The sequence below is a fragment of the Selaginella moellendorffii genome, unplaced genomic scaffold (assembly GCF_000143415.4).
Source record: "Selaginella moellendorffii unplaced genomic scaffold, v1.0 SELMOscaffold_27, whole genome shotgun sequence".
NCBI classification, from domain to species: Eukaryota; Viridiplantae; Streptophyta; class Lycopodiopsida; order Selaginellales; family Selaginellaceae; genus Selaginella; species Selaginella moellendorffii.
This window is the reverse complement of record NW_003314288.1, coordinates 1,594,659-1,615,580: the sequence shown is the minus strand read 5'-3', so window position 1 is coordinate 1,615,580 and position 20,922 is coordinate 1,594,659. Positions and strand designations below refer to the sequence as shown.

Below are 20,922 nucleotides of genomic sequence, written 5' to 3'. Positions count from 1 at the left end.
AAGAAATTTAGATAGATAGGCCATAAGCAGGAATTCGCGAGCTAGGGCGTCCGGGGAGCGCGTTCGTGCTGCTGCGAGCTGGGGGCGTAGCGGAGGCGATTGCGCAGCGGCGCGATCGAGGTGCGTGGTCGATCGATCCAAGAGCTTCGTAAAGCCCTAACCCTAACCCTAACCATTGTTCTTCCTCTGGACGTGACGCGAAGTCTCTCCTCGCCTCGGATGATGGAATCGGGCGTCTGGATCAGCGCCTGAGGAGGAATTCGCAGGGATTTTCAAGCTGGAGATGCCATCGGCGCTTTGCTCGTCCCCGGCGTCGGAATGCTGGCGACCCCCGGACGCGCAGCAGCAGCAGCAGCAGCAACAACAACAGGTTCTAGGGGCAGGATTTCAGCAGGGAATGGCACAGCAAGGGGCGGTGCCAGGATTCCAGCCGGGAAATTCACAGGGGATACCGCAGGGTAGTGGTGTTAGTGTCGTCTCACAGGGGATACCAGCGCCGAGTAGTGGTGTTCTACATCCGGGGCAGGGATTAGCGCCGACGCTGCGGACTCCAGCGTTCCAATTGCCTCCCTATCCTCTTCCAGCTGCGTGTCAAAGGATGACGACCCAGACGATGCTCGATAAGATCAGCGAGTGTATGCAAAAGCTACATTCCAAGCCGGTTCTAGCTCCAGCTCCAGCTCCGGGGATGCCATGGCCGGGGATTCCAGGGACGCCGGTGTTCTTCCGCCCAAACGGCCGAGTCGGGGAGACTGTTCATGTGGCGCGAAATACCATGATGCTGCCATTGGACCCCAGGTATGCGGGAATTCCCCGGGGGCCAGCCGGCCCAGTGAAGCAGGCTTTGAATGGCGTCGTGAGTGCCGGGGCTGTAGCGGCGAGGCAGCAAGTGGTGAATGGAACCAGTGTTGGTGCCATGTCTCTGGAGCGCATGAGGATGAATTGCCTCGAGGGCACTCGGATGGTGACGGTTCCAACACCGCAGAGTGGTTTGTCGAAGCCGAGAGGGAAGAAAAGGGCGAGGGAGGCGTCCTCTGGCTCGGTTTGTGTGAGCAATCAGCAGTGCCCGTTAGAGAATCCGGTGGGGAAGACGAAAATTCTGATTTTCCATCAAGACGGCAGCAAGGCGAGCAAGGTGGTGGATTTCATACCCGGCAAAGGGAAGTGTACTGGTGGAATCCCTTCAACCCAAGCTCCTTCTCCGGACGGTGTTACAAAAGTTGATAGCGAGGCGTCAAGGGATGGCAAGCGGCAGAGAGTAGAGAGCAGGGAGTGCGTTCTAGCGCGGATGCTGATCAACAATTATCCAGCGGCCGAGAATTTGTTACTAAGTGCGGTCCATAGAGCAACAGGCTCAAGCGTAGCGGAAAAAGTCGCTGAAGACGACAAAAGGGCGCAGGTGCCTGGCACCAGAGCTGCCGGTAAACTCCAGTCGAAGCGAGCCGAAGCGGCGGCGAGCAAAGCCGCTGAGGAACTGAAAGGTGGGAAGAAGCAGGAAGCAGAGTCTGTGGAGTCTTCGGTTTCCAAAGAACCGGAAGGTCCCCTTATTCAAACGAAGAGAGGCAGGACTCAAACCCGTCCAGTGTGGCTTCGAGATTCGGTAGTGGAGCCTTTGAAGAAGCCAAAAGACGAAGCTAAGACGGCCAAGCGGGAAATGACCCCGAAGTGTAAGAAACCAACGAAGGCACGCGCGGATGCAAAATCTACTCAGCCTGTGAAGCGAGCAAAGGACGTGGAGAGTGACTCAGAAGACGATGAGATATCAGCTCGTAAGACGCAGAAGATGAACTGCTTGTTATCGACAAACCAAGAATTTGACGAGCCGGAGGCCCAAGATTATGACAGTGATGCAAGCGACATGTCTGTGGCAACAATCATGGCTCAGCATCTAGCAGAGAAATTTGAGGAGGGTGTCATTGTGTGGGCAAAGTCTGGAAAAAGAGCCGATCTCTTTTGGCCGGCAAAGGTTGTGAAGTATCCACCAGCGGCAGTTCAAAGTTCTCGTGTCCCAAGCTCCGTCTGCGTGATGTTCTTCGGGACTGGAAAGCAGCGGGTAAGCATTTACTTTTTCCAGTCTCCAGTCCAGATTCTGACGTGTTTTATTTTCTAAAAGGAGTTTTCGTGGGTTCAAGGGAGCATGATATTTCCATTCATGGATGAGCTCGAAAGGTGTGTCCTATCCTTTGCAAGACTTCTCAATTCAATTGATCATGTGCCAGGTATCAAAATCAAACTTTGCAAGAAGATGAAGAAAAAGCCTTCGGCTCTGCAATGGAGGAGGCTATACTTGCGGAATCTGGTTTTGAGCAAGAAGAAGTTGAGAAGCAGCCGGTTGTCTGTGAAGCTAAACCCGAAACATCAACTAGTGATACCGATCAGCCTCTTCTTGAAGACGTTAATAATTTTGCAGAAGAAGATCAGGTACGTCTAGAATATTCACTTTTTCGCGCCTAAGAACGGGTACCTGAACAGCACTGCAGCGTGTGTACAGAACCCCGATCCTTGTTCGAACAAGTTTCTTGGGTAAGAAGTTTCTGTCTTCCTGGATTCCTTTTCTAATTAACTTTTTTTTTTTTCAGGTCCGTTGTGGTGCTTGTCAAGTCTGGATGCATGCAGCCTGCGTAAAAGTTAGCAAGGTGCTATCGAAGGTATCTTGTGATATTTATTTTTGTCAATCTCACCTTGTCAATCCGGCAGACTGCTTCTTCTTACACTTGTAACATATGCAAAAGTAAAACACGGCAAGGGTAACAGATTTTTCTCGTCTTTCACATATTGCATTGCTAACCGGAGTTTAGGATGCTGGCGGAGTGGAGCACTTATCTCATCCCTGAATGTTTAATTGTTTACTGCGGTACAAAAGAAGCTGAGTATCGACCAAAACGCCACGAGTAAGCTGGAATAACTCTGTTTATTGTGCTTGATTTTCTCAGTTTTCTTATGTCCAACAGGGTCTTTTGTCAATGTGAACTATGTGGAGATGGTAAATTCATGCCCCCATCAGAGTGGGAACGGCACGCAGGCTGTAAAAGCAGACGGTGGAAATCAACTATTAAGATAAAAACCACACAGCAGTCTCTTTACTTATGGGTGAGTGTAAGGGGCTTGGAAACATTTAATTCTGAAAGAGCGTACACTTGCAGCTTCAAAGAATGATTGAGAGTGGCGCACCAGGCATCGGCTACAACTCGCACAATGTTCGGAAGCTTGCGGTGAAGGATTTCACCGCTTGCCTACAAGGTAAGATATTGCGTTTCAATTTTACTCCAGTCTTCATACTCTTTCTTCCTTTGTTAGAGCCGTACACACCGGTAATAGTCAACTGGACGTCAGAAAGATGTGCCGTGTGTCGTTGGGTTGAAGATTATGAATATAACAAGATCATCATTTGTAACAGGTATGACACATTTTCTCACTGTTCTATTCTTAAACTCGCGAGCAGGTGCCAACTAGCTGTGCACGAGGAGTGTTATGGGGTCAAAGCATCCGAAATAAGTAGTTCCTGGGTGTGCCGAGTCTGTCAAACTCCTGACATAGAACGAGAATGCTGCCTTTGTCCAGTAAAAGGTACTTCGTCATGCCTAGACTCTACCGCGATAAAACGTTCGTGATTTTGCCACAGGTGGTGCGCTCAAACCTTCTGATATTCCTGGATTTTGGGTCCACGTTACTTGCGCCTGGTTCACGCCAGAGGTAGCGTTCAAGGATATAAATAAGATGGAACCGGCGGTTGGTCTGCAAGGGGTGGACACCACCCGTTTTTCTCAGGTGTGTTCTCGTTCTGTTTGAACCAGAACAATGCCAAACCTTGTGTGTGTGACAGGCATGTGTAGTTTGTGAACAAGTGCACGGAGCCTGCATACAATGCACAAAATGTCGCACCACATACCATCCTATGTGTGCCTCAAGGGCGGGATATCATATGGAGGTAAAAGCGCTCAGCAAGAGATGCCCGATAACTAACGGGACTTGTTTCAGCTGCAAATATCCAAGAAGAAAAATGTACCGTCTACGAGGATGCTATCATATTGCGCTGCACACAAGTTAAGCTGCCTACGAATCAATTTTACTTCGCTAAGCACATTTAACTCTTGCAGAACTCCAAGCCCTGATGCATTTCTCCAGTACAATATTACGCAAAAGAAGCCTCCAGCAACCAAATTTCCACTGGCCCCTGTCCCCACAGAAGAAGTTCCCTGCGTGGAGACGGAAAGGCTAGGATGCCTTCTCGCTGCCAACGAACTGTCTCGCAGTCTTGAGATCTCGTTTGAAAAATTCAAGCGCTGGAGGATGCTTCCTGCTGCCAGATGCCAAGCATACAACCCTGATGATACATCTCACAAGGTACGACAGAATTGACATTGGTCGTGTGTTTCTAATATGTGTTTGTGGTGGGATTCTAGAAACCGACTGGAGCTGGGATAGCTTACAGGGTGATGGGATACACCAAGAACTCCCTAGACTGGATCAGCTCACTGAGGGTTCGAGAATTTTTCAGACCTGTCCTCTAAATTCTGATGGTGTACAATGCACAGGACTACCTAGAACCAGATCATGGCGAAGTAATGTCTATGAAGGAGCGTCTGTCGTTTCTACAGGTTCGAACACGTCTAAATTTCCAGGATATATATGTGGCCGTGCCTGGTGCAGAAAACTGAGAAAACGAGAGTTTGCTTTGGTAAATCAGGCATCCATGGATGGGGACTCTTTGCGAGGCGATACATCAAAGAAGGAGAGATGGTAAATCATCGCCCTGCGTACTATTACTTCGAGTTGATTGCTAAATGTCGTTCGGGATGCCAGGTGGTGGAATACAGAGGGGAAAGGATTCGCCGTAGCGTGGCAGACTTGCGGGAAAAGCGTTATTGCTTGGAAGGCAAGCACTGCTATGTAAGTGTACAACCTCAGCCTTCGACTTTTGCTCCCACTCTAACTTTGCATGGACTTGGATTTATAAAACCAGCTGTTCAAGATAAGCGAAGAAGTCGTCATTGATGCAACGGAGAACGGCAACATTGGACGGCTGATCAACCACTCGGTATGTCACTCTTTCTTCCAATGATCATCACGATGTTTATCTTTGTTTTGTTTCCACAGTGCGAACCAAACTGCTATGCGAGGATTGTGAGCGTAGAAGGCGAAGGCGAGAGCCACATTGTGCTGATTGCACGTAAAGACGTCTCAGTCGGCGAGGAACTTACGTGAGTGAGAGAAGATCCAGTTGGCAAAAACAACAGAGAACTAGATCTCTCTTCTCGTCTCGTGGTTTTCTAATCGATTCTCTTTGGTGTGGCCTGTGTAGGTACGATTATCAATTCGACAAGGAAGACAAGAAGGTCCTGTGCCTGTGCGGCTCGTCACGGTGCCGACGATTCATGAACTAGAAGAACAAGAACAAGAACCAGAAAAAAAAAAATCACACAACGATTCTTTCCACAATTCTTGCCGAGCTGTAAATACACGTGTTTTAACGCCGCCACGTGGCCTGCCAGCGGTCCCGCCCAGGTGTCCTGTATAGTACGGTCCTGCCGCGTCACCCCGCATGCGCCGGAATATGCTGGTCTCCGGAGTTAATGACCGACACGCCACGTGTCGGTTGTACGGCTTTCATTCAATGGACCGCGAAGTCTGGCAGCTCCAGGCAGCGCAAAACGCAATGAGAGAGAGAGACCGGATGGAGGCGATTATAAAATCCCAGTACTGGATCACCACTCTTTACTCCACTGCCTCGTTTGGATCCATCCATTCATCGTCTCCAGTTCGAGCGCGCTGGTCATTGCTGATCGGAGGAAGAAGATGGCGCCGGTGAAGATCGGAGTGGTCTTGGCTGTGGTGGCGCTGCTGGCGGCCATTGCTGGGCGCGTGGAGGCGGCGCAGTGCAATGGCAGCCCGGCGATGCTGGCCAGCTGCCTGCCCGCGACGCAGAGCAGCACCTCGTACCCGGGCGCGCAGTGCTGCTCCTCCCTCACGCGCTTCCGCGGCAACCCCGACTGCCTGTGCTCCACCATGCTCACCGCGCGCCAGCAGTTCACCTTCTCCGTCCCCAACGCCTTCACCATCCCCGAGCGCTGCGGCTACGCCAACGAGATCCCGCCGCACTACAAGTGTGGAAGTGAGCTCCTCCACCTCTCTCTTTCTTTCACTTCGATCTTCTTCTACTTGTGTGCTAAAGTCTCTTGCTTTTTTGTTTCCAGACTACGTTGTGGGGCACTGAGCGAGCGAGGAGAGCACTGTTCTATGTACGCTGATCAATGTTTACAATATATATATATATACTCTGGTTTCCTGTCATGGCGATCTAGATAGGCACTAGATCTTCACTCATGATCCGTGGATTCGCTTTCTATCTTGAGAGCCGGAGGATGATTGGAATTTGGAGGGCGGCACGGAATGTTGAAATGTTGAACGAGCGAGCCGTTCAACGAGCGCTCTACACGGCATTCAATGTTTCTGAAAAAGTTGCGTAGTCTTGCTTTCATGTACACAACACAGTTCTGGAAAGTGGATCTTTTTTCTCACCAAAGCGCTTGTCAGAAAATTGCCAGCAACCAGGCAGGCAGGCTGAAGCGAAAAATACAAGACTAAAGGTTACAACACTAGTACCAAGACTCATAGCGAGCTTTTTTAGAGTTAAACCTCGCTGCATTTGACTTGCATTGCCAAGAGATTCAAACGCTCAGGGGCCTGGACGAGGAACGGCCTTGCCGGATCAATGGTTCGCTTCTAACTTTGCGGCTCAAGCTCTGGAACATCGGGAGGAAGGCTGCATACAGCCCGCAGAAGATGAAGGGCGAGGCAACGATCCATCCCAGCACCTTTTCACCAAACAAAGAATCAAGAATCAATAACCAGATAGTTACAGCAAGAGAACTGAGCAAAAAACACGTACTGCGTACAAAAGGCCAAAGATCACTTGTCGAGGCAAATGGCCAGAGAAGGCTTCTTTGAATGTGCTTGTTGTCAGAGCGATGTGCTCCGCTCCGAGAACGTACTCTCCAACTCGCAAAAACGGGATAATCAAGCTGTCCACGAGAAAGTAAAGTTGAGAATATATGAAAGTAGCGGAATTGAGATTTTCAAAGAAGATGGAGCTTCAAAGCGGGCAGTGGATGGCCTACCTCAGTTCTATCGGTGTAGCTACGAGATTTGCCAGCATTAGCAACGGGACATGGCACTTAGATCGAAGGACCAGAGCAGCAAGAGCACACAGCAACGCAGTAGCACCTACAAGAAGGTAGCAAAGATTAAAAACGAGCTCTCTAGATAGCTTAGGAAACTTGCCATAGACTGGGAAGACTCCGAGCGTGATCCCGAGAGCACCGGACAAGGCGAGCTGTTTGGGTTCCGTTCCCCTGATGTTCAAAGACCCAATCAATTCGAGAACGAAACAAAAAGAAGAACGAGAGAAGAGCTTACCTCCGGACGAAGCCGAGCACGGGATCCACAATGCGGCGTCTCATCCAACGAACCAACCAGTTGTTCCGCAAGCCCATCTTTCCCATCTCTCGTCTCTCTCACCCCTCAGATCCTTAGGTCACTCCCGCCGCAATTTCTCGCTTTTGACTCTCCTAAGTTCATGGAAAGCTCGCAAAACATGTCTGTCCTACTCTTCCCACCCCTGCTGAAAGAAAAAAAACCAAGGCTGTCTCAGTACAAGTAAGGTACGTACTTCTTGGTCACACTCCTCTTGTAGCTTCCATACTCCTCGCCAAAATGCTTGAGTAGTAGCTCCTCCTCGCGCTGGACCAGCTGCTCGTAGTAGAAGAGGCAGCCGGCGAGGATGAGCGCCATACTTCCGTAGGCTCGCAGCGCCAGGCAAAACGCCGAGAAGAGGAGAATGCTGCTGCCATAGATGGGATGCCTCACCCAGCGGTAAGGCCCGAACGGCACCACGATGTTTGGACTGTCCACCTTCTTGGAGAACTTGAGAAGGAAGTAAGTCCCGTAGTACTTGAGCGCCAGCGCCGCCAGCACCATCACCGCCGCCACCTTTGCCTGCCACCCGAGGTTCCAGCTCTCCACCAGCGGCGGCGACTCAAACGCCGCCAGCCAGTGCCCCGCCACCACCGATCCCGCGAACCCAATCCAAGTCGCGCGGCTCACCGGAAGAGCCCAGTCCTTGTCCTCTGGGCCTGTATCAGTCTTGCCATAGACTCTCATCCGGATCATCCTCTCAAACATGAAGAAGGCGCAGTAGACGCCATAGAAGATCGCCGGGAAGCCTTCGACGTAGCCTTGGAAGTGGCCGAGAGGGACGAGGATGAGCCATAGCAGCGCCCCCGCGATGATTATCAGCGCATCTCTGTCGCGAGCTCTTGTCCGGTACTTTCGATCGTCCCACCGAGTGTAGCGCTTGTGAGCCAGGAAGCACGCGCCAGCGCCGACGAGCAGCGCAGCCGGCCATGGCCAGAAGATGAGCGCCCAGCTCGCGTACATCCACAAGCTTGAGTTGAAAACCACCGCGCCAAGGAACCACTGCGCGGCCGTCCAGACCAGCGCCGCCAGCGTCGCGATCTTGACGGCCTTGAGCGGGGTGATCTTCTCCAGCTCGTCCGCGGCCTTCTCGAGCAGCGTCCGGTCGTCCACGGGATTGAACTGGTTGCTGAAAGGATACCTGGGATGGATGTAATCCTGCTCCTCCTGGACGTAGTATCCCTCCTCGTCGAGAGCCCTAGCCGGATCGAGCGGCCTCCTGCTGAGAAATCCGGAGAAATACCACGTTTTCTTCCAGCGGCAGCATCCGATCGTCGCAGGGCCGGGAGAAGAGCATCTTGCGGGCACAATGTGGGGCCTGGAACGCTGGAGACGGACGAGACAAGAGTAAGGCACTGCTGCCATCGCCATAGCCGAATAAGAACCCTAAACCCTATCCCATCATGGAATCCAACGGCCCAAATTCAAACTGCACGAATATGCTGGATCCAGCGGCTCACGTTTAAACATCTGAGCAATGAGCCGATCCAACGGCGGCCACGGCCCGCGCCTTGAGAGACTAGAACCATGTGCGAAAGAATGAATTTTCAAGTGGCTGCTTTTTCCTCACTGTCTCTGCTTTTCTTTTCGTCTTGCTTTTGCTACGGAGGGAACCCACTACCAAGCAAGTGCTCGCTTTTCATCCCCTTGTTTAGACGCATTGGTGAGAAATCGTCGCTTTGGCAGCACGACAAGATCCTACGAAAACCGAAAGGAAAAATCCAGAAGAGCTGAGCTGAAATGATACCTGGAGGAAGATCCGCTTGAGTTCCCGCAATGCGAAGTAGAGCTTCCTCGCTGGGCTGGCTGCTGACGCTCGCCATCGTCTCCTCCACCATCGCCGTCTTCCACTCGCCAAGATGTAAGTGAAAGCTCTCCAGCTTTTCGCGAGTTCTTTTCGTCTCTCGCTCTTCCCAAGCCTGTGAGTTTGCAATCACTGCTCCGTCGATGTTGCGAACTTTTCGCAAGTTCTTCTCGTCTCTCTACCTTCCCAAGCCTGTAAGTTTGTGACAACTGCTCCGTCGATGTTGCGAACTTTTCGCAAGTTCTTCTCGTCTCTCTACCTTCCCAAGCCTGTGAGTTTGTGACCACTGCTCCGTCAATGTGCGTCAGAAGGCTTCCATCTTCTCATTCCTGGGAAACCTCCATCTTCTCATTCCTGTGAAAGCTTCCATATTCTCATTCCATTCCTGTGCTTGGTCACCCGGTTTCCTCTTTCTGATACCGTCCTGCTCTTCCACCAGGTGCTCAGGCCGCCACCAGCGCCAACATTGGCATCAACTACGGCCAAGTCGCAAACAACCTCCCATCTCCGCAGCGAGTCGTGCAGCTCATCCGCTCCACCACCATCCGCAAAGTCAAGCTCTACGATGCCAATCCCCTCGTCCTCAGTGCCTTTGCCGGCAGTAGCGTCGAGTTCATCGTCACGGTCAAGAACGAGGACATCACCAGCCTCCTCGACTACCAAGTCGCGCTCAAATGGGCCAGCGAGAACGTCGCCCTCTACATGCAGTCCTCCCCCATCAAGATCATCTCCGTCGGCAACCAGGTGCTCACCGAGGCCAACGTCTCCTCCTCCGTCCACACGCAGCTCGTCACTGTCATGACCAACTTGCACACGGCCCTCGACGACCTCAAGCTCAGCCACCGGGTCTTCGTCTCCACTTCCCACTCCATGGCCATCCTCGGCAAGAGCTTCCCTCCTTCCGCTGGAGAGTTCAAGGACTCCATCACCAAGCCGGTCATGCTGCCGCTTCTCCGCTTCCTCAACCAGACCGGCGCCCCGTTCATGGTGAACATCTATCCTTACTTCTCCTACAAGGCCAAGCCGCTCGACATTTCCCTGGCGTACGCGCTATTCCTCACCAACAACGGCGTCACCGATTCAAAGTCGAAGCTCCACTACGACAATCTCTTCGATGCACAAGTCGACGCTGTCTACTCGGCCATGAGCAAGCTCGGCTTCACCAACATCCCTGTCCTCGTCTCCGAGACGGGCTGGCCGTCAAACGGCTCTCCCATCGAGCTGGCGGCCAGCGTCTCCAACGCGATGACTTACAACCGGAACCTCGTCAAGCACATACAATCGGGGGCCGGAACACCGATGCGACCAAAGCAGGAGCTTCAAGTCTTCATCTTCGCTCTCTTCAACGAGAACCAGAAGCCCGGCCCGACCTCGCAGAGAAACTTCGGACTCTTCAGGCCGGGTGATCTCTCCACCGTCTACGACATTGGAATTCTCCAGGGCCATTCCACATCTCCTTCCGGCAATCCTCCACCACCTTTGCAAATTCCCATCCAGCGGCCACCTCCATCACCATTTACCATTCCAATACCACGACCACCTTCACCAATGACGACTAGAAGACCGCCACCGCCACCAAGACCGCCTCCATCTCCATATAGACCAGTTTATCCACCGCCATCGCGCTCTCCTTCACCACCACCTCCACACATAACGAAACCACCACCATCGCCACCGCCTCTTCCCACTTGTCCTCCATCAAGACCAATGCCACCACCACCATCTTACTCCCCTCCTCCAGTCATCTCAAGACCTCCTCCACATCCTCCTGTGGTTCCATGGCCGCCCGTCTATCGTCCACCGCCTGTCTATCCTCCCTCACCATCCTATCCTCCAGTTTATCCTTCTCCAATGCTGCCACCTCCAACACCTGTTTACGTTCCATCACCCCGGCCTCCATACTACTATCCTCCGGTGAATCCTGCTCCGGTTGTCATGCTGCCACCACCTCCATCGGCTCCGACGACTCCATCTCCAGGCCAAGGCGGAGGAACTCACATCTGGTGCGTAGCAAAACCGGGAGGTGATACTGCGACGCTCATGTCGGCTCTCAACTACGCCTGTGGTGAAGGAGGAGCAGACTGCTCGGCAATTCAACCCGGTGGAAGCTGCTTCCAGCCAAATACCGTCGATGCCCATGCTTCGTATGCCTTTAACAGCTACTACCAGAAACACGGTCGGAATTACTGGAACTGCTACTTCGATGGGAATGCACTGGTCACAGTATCGGATCCAAGTAAGTTGAAAACAAAAAAGGAAGAGAAAATAAAAATTTTGCGCGACTTACCCCGTCGTTGTTGGTTTTGCAGGCTCTGGTTCGTGCATCTATCCGTCTCAGTAAAGTTTTCGCGGTGTGTAAATCGTGCAGTCTTTTGTATAATTGTGAGGCTCTACAAATCCAAAATGGTGAACCTGTTGTTGATGCTGAACTCGGAAATAAATTCGAGGGTTCGAGACTGGTCTTTGGCTTTTAATTCTCTCGCCACAAGTTTAGCATGGCGACTGGCTTGCATACCTACGGTTGCATCGGCGCAAGTACCAGGGCTCCTAGACTGCAAGCTCGAACCGTAAGTATCCCCATCGTATCCTCTATCGTCTGTGTGTTCACCCATTGCTTTCAATCCAGCAGCTCCAATCACCAGCAATTCAGAGTGTCGTATCACAAAAGACTGCAAAAACTCTTTGCCGGTCAGCAGCAACATCCAGTTCTGCAATCTCACCTAAGGATTCGTCCTCGAAAAGCGGTTGATTTATAGCTAGCTTGTTCTGACTCTTGCCATCTCCTTGTCTCTGTGTAGCAATTGAGTACATAGACTTGCATCATGTTGGGTTCCTTTGCAGCAATCTGGAAAAGTCGCTGGAATTCTACTGCGGTGTCTTAGGTGAGTGTTCAATTATTTCCCAGTATGTGCTCTGGAAAAAAAAAGAGTTTCAGGATTAGAGCTGAATCCAGAGAGACCCGAAAAGAAGTTACCGTATCGTGGAGCATGGTTGTGGGTTGGTCCTGGTATGATTCATCTCATGGAGCTTCCAAATCCGGATCCTTTAACTGGTCGACCGGAGCATGGTGGACGAGATCGTCACGCGTGCGTCACCATTAAAGACGTCTCTAAACTTCAGGCTGCGTTAGACAGCGCAGGTATCTCTTGAATTTCCCTGATTCCTGACATGATCTCTTTCTTGCTGTGACGGCAAGGCATTGTTTACACTGCAAGCAAATCCGGAAGACCTGCTCTTTTCACCCGTGATCCAGACGGCAACGCGCTTGAGTTCGCAGAGCCTATGTAAGCTTTTAAGTTAGATCGAAAGGGGAAAAGAAAAACGAAGATAACTTACTTTGCATATCCCACATTGTTTGTCACTCCGCGCTGTTAAAGAAAAAACCATCTAGCAGTTCCTGAAGAAGAGACTTCGGTTAGAACTTTCATTGCCGATCGTGGTTAGAGCTATGCCTGGAAATAGCAATCGCCTCCTCAAAAGCATCCATAAGCTGTGCGGCAAGACCAACCGGATCGTCAATCATGGACTGAATGTAGATGCTCACGACACGCCTTTGCTGATCACTGGCCTTCAGCCCCAGCCAAGTGAAGAAACGCATCCGGAACTCGGGTTTTATGTGGCCCTGGCACTCGAGCCACCGCACCATCTTCACACAGTGCTCGAATATCTTGTCCGTCCACCTCCACGCACTCTTATAGCTCGTGTTGTCCCTGTCCCCGGCGTGAACTATTTTCGCCGCCGCAGGCTCGTCAGCTTTTCGTTTCTTGGACGCTGAATCGTCGTCCGCATTCCTTGGTCCAGTTACGAAAGGATGCTCAACAGCCGACTTGGACTTGCACGTCTGCGAACTAGCGCTCGAGTTCTTTGCAGCTGTAGTCGAGCATGTCAAATTCGTCGTCTCTGTCTCTGAGTCTCTCCCCCTTGTCTCCAAGTCCAAGTCAGTACTTAAGTTCTTCGCTGTGGTGTTTGTAATTGAGTTCTTCGCCGTTGTCTCCAAGCCCAGGCTTGAATTCTTCGGAGTTGCCATCCTTACTGCTTCGGAAATCCTCATCAAGTTGTTAAATTGCAAGCTAACTGGTTGAACCCCTGAAGCAGCTTCCAAGCCTGTTGAAGGAACTACACTATCTTGCAGCGCCGTCGTCACGGTTTGAAGAGGCACGTCATCCTTCCGTTGCGCACTGTCTATTAAGTTCTCATGCTGTGCAGTATGCTTGACATCCATCGATGGCGAACTCGCCGGTTCTGCAACCGTCGATGGACAATTCAGCTCGGCGTCCACCACACCTGAATCTGATGATGGTGTCTCCAACTTAGAAGTTAAGTTCTTCGCTGTTGTGTTCGGTACATCAGAAATGGCACTTGAGTTCCTTGCTGTTGTTGAATTCTTTGGAGTTGCCATCCTTACTGCTTCGGAAATCTTCATCAAGTTGTGAAATTGCAACCTGACTGGTTGAACCCCTGGAGCAGCTTCCAAACCTGTAGTTGAAGGAACTTCTCGATATACACTATCTTCCGGTGCCGTCGTAGTCACTGTTTGAAAAGGCACATCGTCCTTCCGTTGCGCACAATCTATTAAGTTCTCCTGCTGTGCAGTATGCTTGACATTCATCGATGGCAAGCTCGCTGGTTCTGCAGCTGTCGAAGGACAATTGGCGTCCACCACACCTGAAGCTGATGATGTAGCACTAGCCTTCTCCTCGGAGCAGGCACTGATCCCAGTTTCCAATGCCGTCTGCGTTTCTGGAAGAAGAGTCTCAGGCTTGCAGCTTTCCATGCACTTGATCGAACAAGTTTCTTGGACATGGGCTTGGTCGTCCACCACTTCAGCCTTCGGGTTGAGCAGCACCGCTCCCTCTTTAGCTATCTGGCCCGAGCTCATGCCACAGTTCATTAAAGGATCGGCACAAGCTTCCTCTTTTTGTTTCGTGTAGCACCTGGACTCGCAAAACCCTTCGTCACCCTTGGCCGAAAAAGCTACGGCCTTGAACATGTAGCCTGTACCCGGCTTTAAGTCGGTTACCAGGGCCTTCTGCAAGACCGAAATGGTTGTCGTTGGCACAGAGCGGTATGTGCCCCGATTCTTTCTATGCCAGAGCTTGAAGCCCAGTATACTCTCCCCGGAACTTCCAGGCGTTTTCTGGATCACCGCGAGCAGCACAGAATTCATAGAGACCTCCATAAATTCGAACTGAAACACCGGAGGCTCTGCGAAAGAAAAGCGTCAATACTACCAAACACAAAAACTCTGTTACCTGGAAGCCGAGGCTTCACGTCGAAAACGTCCAAGGACTCGAGAGCTTGCCTTATGGAATCCAAAATCACAGTAGCTGACGAGAGGCGGCTCACAAGTCCTCTAGCCGAGAAAGGGCCGATATCTAGCAAGAGTTTGTCGAGAGCACTCTGGGCATTCTCACCACAATGTCTATACTTCTCACTTCCACTCACAAGCTTGGTAGCGATCGTCAGACGCTCGTAGAGAACATCCACGCGACGAGCTTCCTTGGCCCGTAAGAACTGCTTCTGCAAGGTCCTACAAGAGAACGAAGTTATAATCTTCTTCGTGGAGAACAGAGATCTCTGTGACGTACCCGAGCAGGCCAGTGATTGCTCCACAACTCAAGCACCGGTAGCTCGCGTCGACGATGGCATCGCTGCTGGATTTGAGGACGCACTGAATGTGGCAGCTCAAGGCGCAGGACGCGACGACAACGCCGTCGCCGTCGCCACACACGAACCACAAGCTGGGATCTTTGTTGTCGTCGTATTTCCTGCAAATCCAGCACGAGCACCTCTTGCAGAAGCCGCCGGCTTGGTGGAGGACCGCGCGGCACGAAGGATTCGCACAGCGCATCGTCGGCGCCGCGCTCGCACTGCGGGCGGGATTAGGGCTGCTGCAGCCAGTAGATTGCGCGCCTGCCGCTTCGAGCTTCTTCCTGCGCCTGGCCGGGAGAGGAAGAGAGGGAGAAATGCGAGGAGCTAGAGGAGGAGGAGGAGGAAGAGGAGGAGGAGGAGGAGGAGGAGGAGGAGGAGGGGGATGGGGAGAAGCGGAAGGAGGAGGAGCATTGAATCCACGAACGCAATCGATGAGCATTTCGTTGGTGTAGCCAATGAATCGCCTGTTGTCGCCAGTCTCGCTGTTGATGCGATTGATGAGCTGAGCGCGCGTGAGACCCTCGAGGGCCATCTTCAAACTAAAAACTAGGGTTCATCCACCACTTATAACTAGATTACATGTTTATAGTCACCTTTAGGCTGTGAGATCTTTGTACTTTTACTCAAATCCAATGCGAGTGAGCTTGTGGTGAGTTGTTGGTGTTGTTTATTATTTGCTAGCTTCTGTGGCGGCATTTTCAAAGGAAGTTCACTTCCGCGGGATACATTGGTTAGTCAACTTTTAACTGATTTTTATCATTTATCAAACGAAAAATTAAGATTTTTCTAAGCATACATGTGCTCATGACGTAAAATAGTTGATTATGTGCTCCAATTTGTAATATAAATAGGCTCCATGGCTCTTGCACAAGCACAGAAAGCGTACAACAAGGTTTGCAGAATTGAATCTCGTTTCCTTCCTTCTTGTTGCTGCAGTATGCATGCTATCTGAGAAAGCAGTGACCAATGCACAGCCAGAGGTAAAATTCTATATTGCTGCATATATATGTGACGATGTGCTTGATTTCAATGACCAGGTGTGCGATTATACGCTGACAATTACAACAGGAAAATGGGGAACTGACGGAACAGTGGATATATCGGTTTTCAACAACACATCTAGAATTGGTCCACAATTTCTAGATCTGGACAATCCGGGGGATGATTTCAAGGCTCATACCAATGATGAGTATCATCGACAGGGTTCATGCTTGAGAAATATCTGTGGTTTCAAGCTCACCCTTAGGGATTGTTGGCCAAGACAATGGGAGCCTCGTGGTGCATCTATTGTTTGCAAGAGCAATGGGGAAGAGATCTCAAGATATGCATGTAGCTTTGGCGGGTTTGGAGAATACCTGTCGACTGAGCTGATCGGACGAAAATCAGATAGTGTGTGGGTGAGTGACTGTGAACAAATGGCATGCAAGACAACGTAGAATCCCAAGTGAGACCAATGGTATATCATGAGCTCGAGTGAATAGAATGTTTGCAAGCTTAAACTATCACTGTTTGATAATAAAGTTCAGCATATGCACCTCACTTACCAGGGACTTGTGCATAATGCATTCGCCACTATGCATCTGTTCGAGGCTGTGAGGAGAAGCTCCTCTAGCGCCCGCATGAAGCTCCCTTCAAAAACCTCTGCCACTCTCAAGCGGATCTAGCCATGGCGTATTCTCAGCCGGAATCCTGGAAGACAACAATGCCATCTATCCACCTGAAAACCTTTATTGGAGTCTGGTTTAGACTTGAAAGCTAAGAGAGGAGAGGGAGTTTGATTGATCGATAGGGAACTGAATTTGTACGCTCATGTGCGAGGAGCCACGATACTGAAACTCCCAAGCTCCCTCCAACTCTAAATCTTCACTAAGTTTCAATCCATGATTGAATCAATCAACATGTACGATCACTGAATCTTCCAACGAGATCGAGAGGATTTTGTAACTCAGATTGTTTTCTTGTATCAGGGCGTACAATGCTATCCAAGTAAGCAATCAAGAACAGCACATGCACATGGAGCATAGCATGAAGCGAGGAAGACCGTATGTCTTCCTCGCATGAGGTATGAAGTCAAGCTTGTGGGCGGGCTAACTGCACTCCAGGTGAAGCTGCCGGGTGGTTGGTGCACGGGAATCGTCCAAAATTCAAGGCAATCTCGATCCAAGACACACAGCCACAGCAAGTGGAAGTGGGACAAACAAATTAGAGAGATGCAAAACAAAGGACGGAGTAACTAAAGGCAAAGGAGTTTGTTATATATTTACTTCAAAATTATATCAAGAGAATTAGTTTTCTAAAAGTTGTTATAATTGAAATGCTTTTTGAAAAACTTCTCTCACAATGTCAGAATTTGATAATGTAGGGCTTATGTATATCAATGGTAAATTAAAAGATATAGATATAGAGTGAGCTGAAAATTAATAAAAGGTACATTAGCTTGTATTTGTTTAAAATGAGTTTTGCGAAAGAGCTAATTCCCCACATGCATTTCAATGTGGAATCACCTGTAAAGCTATAGTGCATTGAAAGTAAATTTTCTCTGCCATATCGAATATATGATTTTGACGTAACTTCTTTTTTACATATTGCAAGCTAAAGCATTAAAGCATCTATTTACATAGAATTATTTACACATGTAAGCGTTTAAAGAGGGTCAAAATAATACTGCATACTTGGTAGTGTTATTTATCTATATATCAGAAGTATGCTTGTGACAATAAACAAAAGAGGACCAACTCCATATAAATATTATTATAGGGTAATTTTACAATTTTGTTGGCCTAATCACATGCGAGGCAATTAGGCAAAGGAGTTCAATGAAATAGAGGATATAATGAATGTGTGGGAGGGCCATAATATAGTATTTTTGCTTGGTTTCTTAGTTTACAATTAAGTGAAAATTATGTCTTTTTATACATATCAATAACAATGTGTTTACAATAGATTGTAGGGGAGGTGTGGTGCAAGGTGGCTTAGTATTTCAAAATGATAATTTTGACTATAAAGTGCTAATGTTTGATTGATATAAGGGATGATTAGCATGGTCATAGCTTGCTTGAGGTCCATTATGCTAAATCTATATAACACCTTGGAATTTGTACACAGTGCACATTGTTACAAGCACATATAGATATTACTCTGCATATGTCCTAACGACGCTATCTTAATCAAATGAGTAGGGAGGGATTTTCCAATATAGGGAGCCATGTCAACAAGGAGCCAAGAGAGCTTTTGTTAATAATAAGAATATTTTAGAATATTCTAAAACAATAAAGAATATTTTGTTAAGGTTTTAGTGGCAATATTTTTAGTAAATAAGTAATTAATAAAAATAATCATTTTAATAATATTTAGATCTGATAAATTTTGTAAGTAACTAAAAGGAATGATTTAAGAGACAATCCACAAGGGCTTAAATATAGAAAGAAAAGGCATATGAACAAAAGTGTATCCACTTTCTTAATCAATTAAAAGCTTTGGAATATTTATGGTTAATGATCCTTGGCTTTGATTAATATTAGGCCTTATAACATCTTGGGAAGTTTAAATTTAGGAATTTACAAAGTCTTTTATCCTTTATTTTCTATATATTATATATTATATACTTATTAGGATAATCTAGTTCATCTTTTCTTGTATATAATTGTAATCATATCAGTATTTTTATGTTATTTAGTTTAAATAAAATAGTTTATAGTAATATATTTAGCCATATATATTAAAAGATACTTAAGGCTAAGTTATTGGGTTATGATTATAAAAATAATCACAAAAGTCTAGTAAATATTTCATCAATTATTTTTTAGTATATAATAAGATATTTAATAGATTGTGAGGGCCAAGTGTACGGCTACGATGCTGTATACTAATATTAGCATAGTGGGATTTTGGTAGCCGTCGGATTGGTTTCAATTCAGACCACTCGCTCTTGTATATAAGCTAAAGTTTTTGGGTTAATTAATATGCACATTTCTGTATTCCCTTTCCATATTTCATGCACTCACATTGGTGGAGGTGAGGGGCACCTTTGATTGTCCCTAGGGAGTGCTTAGATTTGGGATTTCAGTTTAGATCTAGTTTTTTTCATTTCCTTTCTTTTGTTCTTTCCTTTAGAATTTTGGTTTAGATCTAGCTTTTTGCATTGTCTAGATCTACCATTTCCTTCTAGCTTTTTGTCGTTTCTCTTCTTTTGCTCTTTCTTTTTCATTCGTCTCCATGGCAGATTAGCAATCTCCTCCTTTGACTCTGGAGCAGCAATTGGTACAATTGCTTGATGCTATGCGCTTGCAATTGAACAACAAAACTCAATTGATGGTGGCATTCATGGCACATGGTACAACTCCTCCTGCTCTTGGTGCCAATCCTCGCGTTCGGCCGGAGTTCTTTCGCGGGAATCCTGAGGATGATGTGTATCATTGGTTCGATCACTTTACGGTGATTGCCATATATCATTCTTGGGATGATGTTCGACGTTTGCGTGAGTTTCCCACGTGTCTCCAAGGGACGGCGTTGCAGTGGTACAACGGTTTGGGAGCAGCTACTCGCGAGGATAGTGTTCTTCCAGATGTCTTCAAACGTGCCTTCGGACATGCCGATGACTGTGATGATGCTTTCCAACAATTGCATCGTCTTCACTAAGGGCCATCTGAGTTAGTGATGCAATTTGGTGTTTGTTTCCAAAGTCTTTTGCTTCGTGCGGAACCAAATATGTCGAAGCGGATCAAGCTAGGAATGTGTAAGTGACTAAATTTTTCCATTCTACTTTAGTCACTTAACCACACCTCCGACCACTTGGAGGAGTCTCATTCACAACCTCCATCAGTCCAATTCAGGACTTGGGACTTGCTAGCCCCAAGAATGGCATCCATGCCACTCACCACTTGCACCTGGTCCAAGTGCTCCTCGTGCCCGGTCCCAAGACCGACACCCAAAGGTACCACTGACATCTCGGCCTGTTACATTAAGGCCATGCCCATTCACCTTTGCTGCACTAGTGGTCCAATACCACTTGCATCACAATCCCGTCTCTCCAAGACTGGGCCATCTATCCACGAGTGGTCATCCTAGATCCACTCCTTAGCATCCTTAGGATGCCCACAGACCTGGGGAATTGCCTTCCCCAAAGTCCCCTTTTTCAGTTCCTACCAAGTCCCTTTCTGCCCCTGGCCGTGTTTGCCAACACTGCCACTGGATCGAGGCCCACAGGCCCGACCCCTAAGTCCCATGGTCCTCTGGGACTTCCTCACCACACGACTGTGTCCTTGGTCACTACCCCAGAGGACTCCTCCTCTTCCTTTCCACAGTCTAGGCCTTTGGGACAACATTTCGGAACACCGTGGCCTTACGCGAGCCACCTGGGTACTCTCCCTGCCTTTTGCCTTTAGGTGCTCTAGCCATGGGCTTAGAGCGAGGTTCCGTTGAGCCATGCCTGGTATCCAAGTAGGTAGTGCCACCCACACTTGGACTGGGAGCATCGGCCAGTCGATCTCCCGGGGGAACTAGAGCCGGCTCTTGAACACTTCACCAAGCTACCCCGCTTGTCGGTCCGTGTTCACTCTAGTCTTGGACTTCCCAGTGGGCAGCTCATCACCCAACACTGGGTCCGGCCTTCCTGGGCCAAACTGGCCTTTCCTGGCCAAACTGGCTCCACTGCAGTCCTCCCCCTACTATACTTTTGGAGCTCACCAAACCCCCCAGGGTCTGGGAGACGAACGCTTTGGGCTTTCACCCTCTCAGACTCGAACTTGGACTCGGACTCGGACACGGACTTGGACTCGGACTCGGACTCGGACTCGGCCTCGGCCTCGGTCTCGTTCTCGGTCCCGATCTCGGTGTCGGTCTCGGTCTCGGTCCCGGTCTCAGTCTCGACTTCGGACTCCATCTCGGACTCCATCTCGGGTCCATCTCGGACTCCATCTCGGGTCCATCTCGGACTCCATTTCGGGTCCATCTCGGGTCCATCTCGGGTCCATCTCGGACTCCATCTCGGACTC

The 20,922-nt window shown here is 49.2% G+C and overlaps 7 protein-coding genes and 1 long non-coding RNA gene across 11 annotated transcripts; 4 read left to right on the top strand and 4 right to left on the bottom strand.

Moving 5' to 3' along the window:
• The first annotated feature begins 33 nt into the window (after positions 1-33).
• Positions 34-5,479, top strand: LOC9629947 (histone-lysine N-methyltransferase ATX4). Of its 2 annotated transcripts, XM_024680213.1 has the most exons (22): positions 34-2,053; positions 2,114-2,169; positions 2,220-2,421; positions 2,473-2,523; positions 2,580-2,648; positions 2,698-2,747; positions 2,799-2,891; positions 2,952-3,090; positions 3,144-3,240; positions 3,298-3,397; positions 3,443-3,567; positions 3,623-3,768; positions 3,824-3,928; positions 3,979-4,043; positions 4,098-4,344; positions 4,404-4,481; positions 4,536-4,598; positions 4,651-4,740; positions 4,804-4,890; positions 4,964-5,038; positions 5,098-5,201; positions 5,303-5,479. In XM_024680213.1, the coding sequence occupies exons 1-22, from the start codon at positions 284-286 to the stop codon at positions 5,382-5,384; spliced, it is 3,894 nt and encodes a 1,297-aa protein (XP_024535981.1). In that variant the 5' UTR covers positions 34-283; the 3' UTR covers positions 5,385-5,479. The 2 variants fall into 2 exon arrangements, 1 of the variants encoding a protein (XP_024535981.1); XR_002992964.1 differs by lacking the exon at positions 5,303-5,479 and having other exon boundaries at positions 4,688-4,740.
• A 247-nt stretch (positions 5,480-5,726) lies between these two features.
• Positions 5,727-6,291, top strand: LOC9629578. The gene is made up of 2 exons (XM_002975403.2): positions 5,727-6,112; positions 6,195-6,291. Exons 1-2 carry the CDS (start codon positions 5,797-5,799, stop codon positions 6,212-6,214), a joined length of 336 nt encoding a protein of 111 aa, XP_002975449.1. The 5' UTR covers positions 5,727-5,796; the 3' UTR covers positions 6,215-6,291.
• Positions 6,292-6,492: 201 nt separating this feature from the next.
• On the bottom strand, positions 6,493-7,621 carry LOC9629577. Its single transcript, XM_002975277.2, has 5 exons — positions 7,417-7,621; positions 7,282-7,352; positions 7,119-7,224; positions 6,890-7,022; positions 6,493-6,815 (listed from the first exon to the last, which is right to left on the bottom strand). The coding sequence occupies exons 1-5, from the start codon at positions 7,500-7,502 to the stop codon at positions 6,669-6,671; spliced, it is 543 nt and encodes a 180-aa protein (XP_002975323.1). The 5' UTR covers positions 7,503-7,621; the 3' UTR covers positions 6,493-6,668.
• Positions 7,550-9,316, bottom strand: LOC9629946. Of its 2 annotated transcripts, none has more exons than XM_024680211.1 (2): positions 9,221-9,316; positions 7,550-9,171 (listed from the first exon to the last, which is right to left on the bottom strand). In XM_024680211.1, the coding sequence occupies exon 2, from the start codon at positions 8,842-8,844 to the stop codon at positions 7,648-7,650; it is 1,197 nt and encodes a 398-aa protein (XP_024535979.1). In that variant the 5' UTR covers positions 8,845-9,171; positions 9,221-9,316; the 3' UTR covers positions 7,550-7,647. The 2 variants fall into 2 exon arrangements, with proteins under 2 accessions (XP_024535979.1, XP_002975322.2); XM_002975276.3 differs by having other exon boundaries at positions 7,550-9,119; positions 9,221-9,305.
• On the top strand, positions 9,220-11,697 carry LOC9629944 (glucan endo-1,3-beta-glucosidase 11). Its single transcript, XM_002975401.2, has 3 exons — positions 9,220-9,334; positions 9,717-11,513; positions 11,587-11,697. The coding sequence occupies exons 1-3, from the start codon at positions 9,250-9,252 to the stop codon at positions 11,616-11,618; spliced, it is 1,914 nt and encodes a 637-aa protein (XP_002975447.2). The 5' UTR covers positions 9,220-9,249; the 3' UTR covers positions 11,619-11,697.
• Positions 11,385-12,366, bottom strand: LOC112348130. Its single transcript, XR_002992963.1, has 4 exons — positions 12,252-12,366; positions 11,998-12,190; positions 11,565-11,946; positions 11,385-11,491 (listed from the first exon to the last, which is right to left on the bottom strand). It is a non-coding gene; the product is annotated as an uncharacterized LOC112348130 (long non-coding RNA).
• On the top strand, positions 11,737-12,626 carry LOC9629576 (uncharacterized protein YaeR). 2 transcript variants are annotated; one of them, XM_024680212.1, is made up of 5 exons: positions 11,737-11,844; positions 11,904-12,021; positions 12,076-12,159; positions 12,213-12,416; positions 12,474-12,626. In XM_024680212.1, exons 1-5 carry the CDS (start codon positions 11,773-11,775, stop codon positions 12,563-12,565), a joined length of 570 nt encoding a protein of 189 aa, XP_024535980.1. In that variant the 5' UTR covers positions 11,737-11,772; the 3' UTR covers positions 12,566-12,626. The 2 variants fall into 2 exon arrangements, with proteins under 2 accessions (XP_024535980.1, XP_002975446.2); XM_002975400.2 differs by having other exon boundaries at positions 11,907-12,021; positions 12,474-12,619.
• LOC9629943 (VIN3-like protein 2) lies at positions 12,615-15,256 on the bottom strand. Its single transcript, XM_002975275.2, has 4 exons — positions 14,866-15,256; positions 14,530-14,807; positions 12,730-14,482; positions 12,615-12,674 (listed from the first exon to the last, which is right to left on the bottom strand). Exons 1-4 carry the CDS (start codon positions 15,126-15,128, stop codon positions 12,665-12,667), a joined length of 2,304 nt encoding a protein of 767 aa, XP_002975321.2. The 5' UTR covers positions 15,129-15,256; the 3' UTR covers positions 12,615-12,664.
• Positions 15,257-20,922: the final 5,666 nt, after the last annotated feature.